The sequence below is a fragment of the Gymnoscopelus braueri genome, assembly GCF_963280865.1.
Source record: "Gymnoscopelus braueri genome assembly, chromosome: 14".
In the NCBI taxonomy this organism is placed as follows: Eukaryota; Metazoa; Chordata; class Actinopteri; order Myctophiformes; family Myctophidae; genus Gymnoscopelus; species Gymnoscopelus braueri.
This window is the reverse complement of record NC_137619.1, coordinates 46,240,193-46,252,557: the sequence shown is the minus strand read 5'-3', so window position 1 is coordinate 46,252,557 and position 12,365 is coordinate 46,240,193. Positions and strand designations below refer to the sequence as shown.

The window sequence follows — 12,365 nt, the reverse complement described above, 5'->3', positions numbered from 1 at the left end:
TGGGTGTTTCTTTCAATAACAATCTACTCAATGAGAAACCTTATTGGCAAATTGGCTCATTGGCTAAAATCAAAGCGCCTCACTGGGCTCTTAAAGAGACACAACACAAGTACCGGTAGATGAATGTGAGACTGAATTAACCAACCCATGCATGTGCATATTATTTACTCTGTATAGTCAAATAGCTTTTGACAATTCAATGTATTTTTGATCTTTAAAGATCTTTGTGTAGAGGTTTGATTATTTAAATTTTAACCTGGGTTATACCCGCCTTCTATTTATATTTAATCCTCACAGGCTGGCCTCAGCCCTGTTCAAGTATTGTAGTAGGACAATAACTTCTTGGTCATTTGTCTTCCCTTAAATGGAATACATTACGAAGCTGCAAAGGTGCCTCCATTGGCTGCTTTACACTATCATTCTGCATGGGGATATTATGAATTAATGTATATATGATATGCTTTTAACGCATTGCCCCTGACTCCTTTCAGAAAAGGGCTGGTATCGAGAAACACAGTTACAGCTGGTTGGAATACACAGCTAGATGGGAGCCCTGAAGATGACTGTCTGTAACTGTAAGGATGGCACTGCAGGAGGCCAAGCTACTGACAAACAGTAACGACTCCAAGAGTTCCCTGATGAGTCATTATATCGGTGCCACCCAGGACTGCAGGTATGGTTCTGTAACCAAACTAGCTTATGTCTATGAGAAGAAAGGTACTACCACGTGCACGCCTCAGCCAAACGAAGGCAAGCCCGGTGCATCACAGGAGCAGTACAACACAGCATAATGTAGAGAAGACACTGGAGCAGCTCAGAAAATTTCATTACAAAACATCATGACAGATGTCATCATGACAGACATTTCAGCCTCTCACGCAACTGTGTGAGACAGTGGTTGTTGTCTCAATTTGCCTAACATTATTTTCATCCCTTGTGCTCATCACATTTCAGCTTCTCACGCAACTGTGTGAGATAGTGGTTGTTGTCATAATTTGCCTATCAAATCCAATATATGCAAAATAGCCTAAACCCACATCTAGTGGCTTTAATCAATAGACTATAAGGCTGACCACAGAAAGAGCTGGGCTGCTATGACTCTTTCCTGCTTGAACACACATTTAAACTGAAACTTACAGCACACGCACGCATTTACACACACACACACACACACACACACACACACACACAAACACACACACACAGCCTGGTTCCAGACAAATCTGCCTTTGCAAAATTGCATCGCACTTTAGCCCTCGGCAGATTAGGTCTGGCCCCCTTCAATAGAGATTTCATTTCTCTCCCTCCGAAGTCGTGAGGGACCAATCAGGGCCCAGTATCCAAATGTGGGCGGGCTTATCACCTTATTTGGAGCAATGACGTACAAGGAAGCACTGCTCTGATTGGTTCGTACAAGGAAGCACTGCTCTGATTGGTTCGTAAAAGGAAGCACTGCTCTGATTGGTTCGTACAAGGAAGCACTGCTCTGATTGGTTTAGGTCTAACCAATAGAGTCCGTTTGGATCTTTTTGTAACCGCCCCTTGGAAAAATCTATCGTTGATAGGGACCAGATAATATCCACGCAGTGTGTCGTGTGATATTGTCTGGCCACGCGAGGCTAACACACACACACACACACACACACACACACACACACACACACACACACACACACACACACACACACACACACACACACACACACACACACACACACACACACACACACACACACACACACACACACACACACACACACACACACACACACACACACACACCTCACTTGGGCCAACATTTTCAAAGACGTCCAAATTATCATAAGCCCAGAGTGCCAATGACGTCTAAAACGTAAAAAAAAAAAACGTATAGAACCCAAGATATAATGATCCGAAGATTTGCTGCTCCATTCACTTCTTGTTTAACTTATTACTTAAAAAGGCTGTATCTCGGCTCCTGTGTACTTTTGTTTTTACAATGTATTTTTGGCCCAGACATGTTATTTTCAAAGGCAGACAATTAATGTCAACGAGGTCGCGATGACCTCGTTGACATTTGTGAAACCACACAGTGCAACCCTCAGTGATTAGCAGTTTAGCACCCATCAGGGGATCGATCATACTAGAGATAAATATTCTGTGTCTACTTGAAAATCTAAGACAAATTGAAAAATCTCTGACACTGGGACAACACAGCCAGAAATAAGTCGGGCACAAGGCACTGTAGGCATATATTGTAAATCATTCTGTACAAAAGCTTAATCAGTTAATGAATAAATCTAAACATTTAAATTTAATTTTCTTTGACTTGAAATCTTTACACAAAATGCCCTTCTGATTACTACCATATGACAGAGCAAATTATTATTGATGCTGCAAGACAGTATGCAGGATTGAGCTCACTGCTGCTCAGCACCCTGATCAGATTGCCAAGACTTGTATCTGCACCTCACATTGCTGGGTGACCCCTCCAAGACAAAAGGACTCAAGCCAGTTCAAGATTTTGAAGGATTCATCTGAGTGCTGCATATTCCGACAAGGGAGTTACTCAAAGAGTAGTAAAAGCTGTGTGTGTGTGTGTGTGTGTGTGTGTGTGTGTGTGTGTGTGTGTGTGTGTGTGTGTGTGTGTGTGTGTGTGTGTGTGTGTGTGTGTGTGTGTGTGTGTGTGTGTGTGCATGTGTGTGCATCATCACTGCCAGTAAGTACTGAATTGGTGGAAATGTATTACGATAACAGTGGAAGTCACACACACGCCTCCTATTGTTTCCCATTGGCTACATGAACTGTCCAGTTACATCCCTCTAGATAAAATGCATTACAACGTTAAGAATAGACAGGAGGACTTTTGGAAAGTCTGGCAACCCCACATGGATTATTTTACAACTAGCTATACCTGTGTAGGTTAGTAGTTATTATTACTTTACAGTAGTTAAACTGATATATGCATTGAGTCCATTTTCTCTTCCTTTCTCCATTTGTTTATCTTTTCTCCTTTTTGTTGTTTTTTCTCTTCTTATTTTTTTCTACATTACAATTAAAATTATATCTTCAATAGAAAATGATATCTACATATTTCTATGCAATATATTATAAATTGACTTTTTTTTTAAAATACTATAATAATTATAGATTATAGCTTTGTACACTTGCAGTATGTTTCGTTTGTTGTTTGTTTTTGTCTGTTGGGCAGCTCAAAAGGGAGGGGGGAAAACTGTGCATTGGGGATTAAACGTTTAACACTTGAGCTATTACATAAAATAAAAAAAGTGGGGAAATCCAGGTACCCACACGCTTAAATTCTTTCAGGGAAGGGATTTCCAAAACGTCCTTGATCCTTGTCCTATGTGGAGAGGAGGATATGGCTTTTGTTTTATGGCGTGGCCCAAAGTGTGCGCGCACACACACGTGTGTGTGTGTGTGTGTGTGTGTGTGTGTGTGTGTGTGTGTGTGTGTGTGTGTGTGTGTGTGTGTGTGTGTGTGTTTCATTTAGACACTTCAGCAGCTACCACATAGTACAGGAAATATGATGCACAACATATATGGCCCCGACCACACACACACGCGCTCATGCTTTCAATTTGGTTTATTGAAAGCATGACTGTTAAGATACTTTTATTGTGCTTTTAACATTTGTTTTAGTTTAACCCTGACACACACACACACACACACACACGGATAGTGATCCATGAAAAGATCTATTCTATCCCTATCGGTTCACAACTCGGACGGCGCTGATTCGACTAGCAGAGCATCGGCCGGTCGGCGCGGGCCCTCGCGCATGGAGGCGCGAGGGCGCGCCTCCTCGGCCTCAAGCTCTGCTGAGTCAGCGCGCCTCCGTCATGGACAATAACTATTATCACGTGTGCGTGTGAACGCGTGTTCAGCGTTCCCCTAGCGTAGCTTCCTTATTGCTATGTGGGGGGAACAACAAAAGCCAGGTCCGCCTCGCATCAAAGCCCCGCCTCGCGGCGCCGTCTCCTCCTCCTCCTACTCCTCATCACGCCGACTCGCATCAAAGCCCCGCCTCGCGGCGCCGCGTCTTCCTTCTTCTCCTCCTCCTCCTCCTCCTCCTCCTACTCCTCCTCCTCGCGAGCCTCGGGTAAAAAACCCTGTCTCGAAAAGCCCCGCCTCGTCCCGAAGCCCTGCGCCTAAAAACGAGCGCTCCGTTTTCAATTTCCCTGGAATGCCAATTTCCCTGTGACATATACACCAACAGCATTTTTCAGTAGCTGCCACATTACTTTATGTACAACTTCACAGTATCTTCTATATACAGCAGTTTAGGTAGGAACAGTTCAAACATATTAAAGTGCAAGAGAAGGACAGTGGAGGGAGGAGGTGTGAGGGATGGGTAGCGTTTTCTTTTGTCCTGGTTTATTTTTGTACTTTTTTTCTGTTCTCTGAAAAAGTTGAGGCGTTGTTGTGCCTTCTTCACCACCCGCTCTGTCTGCACATCCCGCGCAGGTGAGGTCCTCAGCGATGTGCACCCCAGGAATTTGAACCCATGACCCTTTCCACTGCAGCGCCTGGATGGGAGAGTGATCTCTGGGAGACCTCAGCCCTGTTCAAGTATTGTAGTAGGACAATAAGTTTTGTTCCTTAAATGGCATACATTACGAAGCTACAAGGGTACCTCCGTTTCACTGTCATTCTGGGGATATTATGGATTATATTATATATGCTGTTAACACGTTGTCTCTCAGAGAAGGTCTGGTATATTACCTACAAACGCAATTACAGTTGGTTGGAATACACAGATGGGAGCCCTGAAGATGACTGTAACTGCTCTGCAATCCTGCAAGGAGACACTGAGACACTGCAGGAGGCCAAGCTACTGACAATCAGTAACGACTTCAAGAGGAAAGTCCAGATCCCTGATGAGTATTATATCGGTGCCACCCAGGACTGCAGGTATGGTTCTGTGAAGCAAAAGTATCTATACTGTATGTCTGTGTTTGAATATTATTATTACAACATTGAAATGTAACACAGCATTTGTGAATTTCAACCACTTTCAAACTGGTGTCCCTATTTTGGGCATGTCGTTATAAGCAACCATTTGGCAAAAATAGGTGAACATTCGGTGAAAATAGGCAAAGATTCAGCAGCGAAAAGAGACAATCTACAAGCTGTGAGTTTGTAGGTCGACAAGAATTTTCGGCATTCGTCATAATAAGACATATAATGCTCAAATGGTTAAAGTATACACTAAGGACTGGAGCAATACCATATTTTCAATGATTAGGTCTTTAATACATGATTATGTATTCATTGCAGAAGGTTCAAGTTAAGTAGGCAGTATTTGACGTTTCCTCTAAGCCAGGAAGAGGAGGATTTCCCCATGGCCTTTTCTATTGTTGTCTATCATAAGGTAGGTACACAATATTACATTGGAAAATATTTGTGAACAATATATTTATTTTCCTTTCATTTAAATTCAGTTGAAATGGCAGTCACAATGTTTACAAATAAAATACTAATTATGAATATTGGTGGCCAAAAGGATTTAATTCCTTTTATTCATATACTGTAGGTGCAGAATTTTGAGCGTCTGCTGCGAGCCATCTATGCCCCTCAGAATGTTTACTGTATCCATGTGGACAAGAAGGCCAAGGCTTCAGTCCTTGCTGCCGTCTCGCGTATCTCTTCATGTTTTGATAATGTCTTCATGGTCAGCCAACCTGTGAGTGTAGTCTATGCTGCCTGGCCACGCGTACAGGCAGATATCAACTGCATGGCTGATCTCTACAATGTTAGCACAACTTGGAAGTATTTTATCAACCTGTGTGGCCAGGACTTCCCTCTGAAAACCAACCTAGAAATTGTGAGGAGCCTGCAGGCACTGAAAGGCCAAAACAGCTTGGAGTCAGAGCCAATGACTGATCGGAAGAAGTCGAGGGTGAAGACAGTCCATCAAATAGTTGATGGACAGATCAAGGTAATCATTCATACTGTATGCATGTTTTTTACCGCATGGCTCTGTAGAGGGCCGGTCTGTGACTGTGTATCTGTCTGTGTGTTTGACTGGAGCTAAACTGCTGCAGCCCGGAAATCTCATTTGCATTTGATTTCCTGAAATCAAATACAAATGAGATTTCCGGAGGGGGGATGGTTTACCAGGCTAAAACTGCTGGGCAGATAAGCTGAAATTTGGTGTCATACAGTAGTCATAGATGTCATAGATACGTTATAGGCGACTGATGTCACAGGCTGACCACATGAAGTGAAGTCCAAGATTCACATTGTTTTTCTTCAAGTTGTGTTTCATGTTTTGTGTTTGTGCTGGATTGATGATGATTTGTGTATGTTATCCATTGCTATAAATAGAATATTTCCCATTTCGATTGAAAAATAATTTACTTATTCTTTCTCATCTAAGGCGACCAGGCAGGCCAAGGGGCCACCGCCCTTCAATCTGCCCATCTTCTCTGGAAATGCCTACATGGTTGTATGCCGGGGTTATGTCCGCAGTGTGTTGGAGGACAATCGCTTACAAGAACTGATCAAATGGGCAAATGACACGTTCAGTCCTGATGAGTTTCTCTGGGCCACCATCCAGCGTATCCCTGATGTTCCTGGCTCAACGTGGACCAGTTACAAGTTTCACATGTCAGACATAAACGCTATCGCACGGCTAGTGAAGTGGTCGTGGCATGAGGGATCACGGACTCAACTGGAGGCTGTGTACCCAATGTGTCATGGTACACATGTTAGGGGAGTATGTGTATATGGTGCAGGGGATCTGCAGTGGATGATGGAGCAACACCACCTCTTTGCCAATAAGTTTGATGTAGACACAGATGTCATCGTTATCCGATGTTTGGAGAAGTACCTCAGAAGCAAAGCACTGGCAGAGAAACATTAATTGCTTTCAACCTGGCGTCCCCATTTTGCATGTCATTATAGACGAACATTTTCCGTCAGCTATTTTAGCTATTTTGCGTATCGGCTATTTTCGCTATTAGTCATGACATATGATGTTGGGACCCATGGATGTGTTGTGAGGGAAATTTAACTACGTTCTGAAATTACCTGAGAAAAAACATTCCAATGTAGGATTTCCTGCCCGCCACGGTACCTTGGCTGCTTGACACACCAACCACCACAAGACGGTTGGGCGCTCGCTTGTCTGTGTGTGTGTGTGTGTGTGTGTGTGTGTGTGTGTGTGTGTGTGTGTGTGTGTGTGTGTGTGTGTGTGTGTGTGTGTGTGTGTGTGTGTGTGTGTGTGTGTTCGTGTTCAACGCATTTTTCAAATTGGCTTAATGATGGCGATATAACAGACTAAATGACTATATGCCACTATAACTCTTGAACCATAGATAGTAGATTGTAGATCAAATGTTTTTCCCTGGATTCCTTGGATTGCTTGGATCATGACACAACTGTAGGCCACACCTGACTAGATTGTCTTCAGAACACATGTTCTGCTCCTACTCCTACAGATTTTGTAAAAACAAAGCTCACACAAATTGGTTCACATTATCTCTTGAGTCATGTAATCAAGATATTTCAGTCAGATATTTCACATTCCATTCAGATTGGCTATGATTGGCTTCCACATTTTGTGGGAGGGGCCCGTTTTGAAAAAACACAAATCATCCAAACCATCATTCAGTCATACCCAACTTGGATTCGCATGTTGCGGGGCCTCTATAGAACACACCTCCAAAACTGCTTTCACTTCTGCAAAATGCCTCAAATCATGAACACAGCGTGCGATTGCCGTGAAATTTTGCACACACATTGCCACTAGGCCAAGGAAGAAATGCCACCCTACAGTACATTTTTCAATATCGGCCTTATGGTGAGCAATAGAGCAGGCCATAGAGTTATGAGCAGGCGCACTATGGTTTTTACATTACATTACAGTCATTTAGCAGACGCTTTTATCCAAAGCGACTTACAATAAGTGCATTCAACATACAGTAGGTATAGGTGCATAGGTGCATTCTCTTCTAAAACAGCACAAGTTTCAAACGGTAGACGCACGCGCAGTAGCATTTTACATGCGGAAGTGTTTCTATCCTAGATTTGACCACCAGGCAACTAAGGCTGCAACTAACGATTAATTTCATAATCGATGAATCGGTCGATTATCTTAACGATTAATCTATTAATCGGATTATCGCACTTATTTAGCAATTACCTTATAATTTTGATTTTAGGTTGTTTTAGGCATGTTCTAACTAACAATAAAGACAATAATAATCAATACTTCCTTCAAAGATAATATTTTATTACAGCTTTCTACAACTGTACTGTTAAGTACATAACAAAACTGTTATTAAAGTATTCAATCAATCAAATAAAAAGATACTGAATATAAAACATAAAATATATATTTTTCTCTGTAAACAATATATCAACATAACAAAACTGTTACTAAAGTATTCAATCAATCAAATAAAAAGGTGCTGCCTGCTGAACATTTTCTCACTGTAGGCAAAGTGCTGATATAAAATAAAAATGTGTTATATTTCCTGTAAACAAACTAAAGTAGCAGCAAAATAGTACCTTTTTTCTTTAAACCAAGGATGTAGCAGCAATAATAAAGTGAACTCAATTAAAGAAAGTGCATTCTCTGAACACTGACACACACAGCTCTGTTGCAACTTGCAACATGAGGCTAGCCTAGTAGGCTGCTACATGATGTCAAATAAATTCACATTTTATTCAAAGTGAGGAAAGTTAGCATCTCCACATGCTCTGGTGTGAGGCTGGCTCTCTTCTGAGAGCAGATATTCCCTGCGGCAGGGAAGATTTGTTCTGCCGGGGTGGATGTTGCAGGAATGCACAGAATAGATCTGGCCACCTTTGACAGTGTGGGAAAACTCTTCTCATTTTCTCCCCACCATTTCAGAGGGTCTCCCTTTTTGGCTAGAGGTGGCTCTGTGAAGTACCACTGAACTTCATTCCTCACCATTTGGATATTTTCGTCGTCCTGGGTTTCCTCTTCATCCGATTTCTCACTCGGACTGTCTGTGTCAGAATGAAGGAGGTCATCCAGTGCGGATTATTCAGCTCTAACATTGACGTTCTCCTGCTGTTGTGTAGACTCTGTGGGTTCACCAGCGCTCTCCTTTGCTTCTTTGATAGCAAAGACTTCAACTGCCCCTTGCACCCTTGTGCCATCTTCAGCTGCCATAAACTTGAGCTTTCGAAATCTTGGGTCAAGGGCAGCTGCCAGAAGAAGTGGGTTTTTGACGGTGATCAGACTCCCCCATCTCTCGGTTATCCCTTTTTTTGCAGTGGACAGAAAGGCTTTTCCTGCGCTCGTCTCAAAACGGTTTTGCTGCATGGACCGTTGCAGCCCTTTGACCACCTGTGGGAGACATGAAGCAGTTGCGTACTCCTGCCCACTAAGGTAAACGGTAGCACATTCAAACGGCCGCAACCCTTGCACCAGCTCTTCAAGCTAGTGCGCATGCGCAACTCTCAAGGAGGAACAGACTGCCCGTCTCCTCCTATGATTTGCAGCATTTACATTATATTACATTTAATGTCGGAAAACACTCGCGATTCGTTGCCGATAATAATCGATGATCAAATTCGTTGGCAACGAATGTATTAATCGATTTTAAATCGATTAATCGATTCGTTGTTGCAGCCTTACAGGCAACGGCCGCTTCACTGCTCTACAGTGGTTCTGGGGGCTTGGGCAAACCCCCTTCGCTGGAAATGAAGCTCACTTGACTTCCCCGGTTCTCGTTCAGCCTGCTGTTCCTCTTAATAGCCCAGCAGCTGAGAAACAGCGTTCACTGTTTCTCAGATTCCATTCCAAATGGCTATGACCAAAGTTTGCGGTTTAACCCGGCTTGGCGGAGACCTGTGCTCCGAGGAGCACACTTTTCTAGTTTACTAATTTTTTCTGTTAGTCTGACCCACCAGGGGTCCAATTGAACCCTTACAGAAGTGCATACATGGAAAGTGTAGATTGGGCTCCCAGAGATAAAACATTGTATCAAATGGGGGCAGTGTTAGAGAGTAACTAAGTACATTTACATGTACTTAAGTACAGTTATGAGGTATTTTTTACTTCTCTGGAGTATTTGCAATTTTCAATACTTTTACTTCTACTCCACCACATGTCAAAGGCAAATGTTATACTTTTACTCCACTACATTTATTTGAAAAGTGTAGTTACTAGTTAGTAGTTTGTAGATTTGGATTATTACAAAACATACATTAACCTCTTCAGTTTTATGCTTCCTACACCTTTTAAAGAATATTTTAAGACCAACTCGCAAGTTCATACAGTAATTATAATACTAGACAATCCCATAATCTCGATCCTCCCTTCAGCCGTACCACTCATAGCCAGTTCTCCATTAAAGACAGAGGTTCTTTACTCTGGAATACACACATAATTATTGCCAACTCCTCATCTTCACTCAGTAACTTTAAACATAGACAAAGGGCCAGCCTGATGAATCAAGCCTCTCCACACTTGCTTCTACCATATAACGTAGCTTTCTGCACACACACACACACACACACACACACACACACACACACACACACACACACACACACACACACACACACACACACACACACACACACACACACACACACACACACACACACACACACACACACACACACACACACACACACACACAGTATTTGTTGTTTGTCGTGTCTTATGTTTGATTATTATGTTTAACTTGTTTAACTACTTGTTTATTGTTTTTAGGTGAGAACCTTTTATAAGCCCTTTATGGGTTTCTTTTCTCACCTGCACTTATTTATGTGTTGTTTTAATAATGTTACCTTTGTACCGTTTTTTTTATTGTGCAAATAAATAAATAACTCCCCGCAAAAAGTAGTCCTATACTTTAATACACTCTCAACGCGGCTTGTATATATAAAATATTTTCAAATTATAGACTTTGAAAACTGACCTTTCCGCATACTTTTACTTGTGGTACTTGTGAACTTTTACTCAATAAAAGTTTGAATGCAGGACTTTTACTTATAACAGAGTATTGCTACATAGTGGGATACTACAGTAAAAACTGTGAGTACTTTGTACACCACTGAATGGGGGAATGTGGCTTAAAGTAATACAAGGCAGGTCCACAAATAACGATTTTTAACAACCTCTGCTGGTCACTACCGTCACTGCATGTATTTAGCATAGTCCTGCATTACACAGAATGCCATTTGTTTTCACCGGAAGGCGGAAGCATTTCAAAAAGCTCTTTTGCTGTTGTTTTTCCATCTTCAAATCCTATAATGTCTTAAAAACAGCATGAGATTCCTTTTTGTTATTAGCGCGGTAGTTCCTGGCCAAACAGGAAACCGGTGCGGTAGTTCCTGGCCAAACAGGAAACCGGTGCATTTCCGTTTCCGTTTTCCGGACGGATGACGTCATTTTCGCGGGAAAGAAGCCCTTTCAATAGAAAATATGTTTATAAAAGGCTTTCGGGGGTGAAATTCATGAAATGGGTGTTGTGAAACATTTGCCACTCACAAAAGATATAAAATTTTACTTAGTTTTTTGGAAAAAGTTACCTAGTATTACTTTAAATACTTTATTAACAGTTTGCAAAATAGTACAGAGGTACAATTATACAATAAAGGATAACACAAAAAGTATACGCTCTATTCTAAGGGCTTGTTTCCATTGTGGTCCTGTGTATTCAATTCATCGAGTTCATCTAAGATTTGTTTTAGTGAATCTTCTGAATGTTGCTGTTGTTTCTATGTGGTCCATCATGTTTACGTTTTCTTTTAGGCGACGTGATTAATCAGCTGTCACCTTGATGTCGGGCAAACATCTGGAGGTTGTGCAGCATGAAACTTTATCACAAGTTGCATTCTTCATGTCCAACGTGTAATAAGAGAGTTTTGGTTTCCATCTTGTGGTCAGAATGTGCAATTGCAGTAAATTATTACAGACATCACTGCACCTGTGAAGACACTGAAGTCTCCCAGTAAACACACTTGTTGAACTAAAACCAGTGGTGGAATATGTACTCAATTTTTGTACTTAAGTAAAAGTATACATTTTGCAATGTAGAAATACTCTGTTAGGGCACGGTCACACCCATAGGCGCCGATCCTGTGGGGGCCTCGGGGCATAAGCCCCTACCAGAAATGATCAGCCCCCACCAGAATCTCAGATACCATTACAGTAGCATTACAACTACATTAAAAAAAATATACATTCAAAAATACTAATGACTAACGAGGGAACCAAAGATGTACCCTGTGAAGATTAGCCTCGATCTCCAGGCTTTTATTGTTTAGTTTTGCTAAAAAATAAAAGACTGGCCCAGCCCGTCGGTGTACTCGGTATGAGGAAGTGTTTCACTTCCCAACCAACCAGAGTGCAGTGGGCGTCACTCGTAATGTTGTGT

General features: G+C 41.9%; 1 protein-coding gene across 1 annotated transcript; it reads left to right on the top strand.

Annotated features, from left to right (window-relative positions):
* Window positions 1-581: 581 nt before the first annotated feature.
* On the top strand, window positions 582-6,979 carry LOC308100668 (beta-1,3-galactosyl-O-glycosyl-glycoprotein beta-1,6-N-acetylglucosaminyltransferase-like; the record flags this gene model as incomplete). The annotated part of the gene is made up of 5 exons (XM_080449734.1): window positions 582-717; window positions 4,704-4,911; window positions 5,278-5,371; window positions 5,534-5,938; window positions 6,380-6,979. The coding sequence occupies 5 exons, from the start codon at window positions 582-584 to the stop codon at window positions 6,863-6,865; spliced, it is 1,329 nt and encodes a 442-aa protein (XP_080305860.1). The 3' UTR covers window positions 6,866-6,979.
* Between the last annotated feature and the right edge of the window lie 5,386 nt (window positions 6,980-12,365).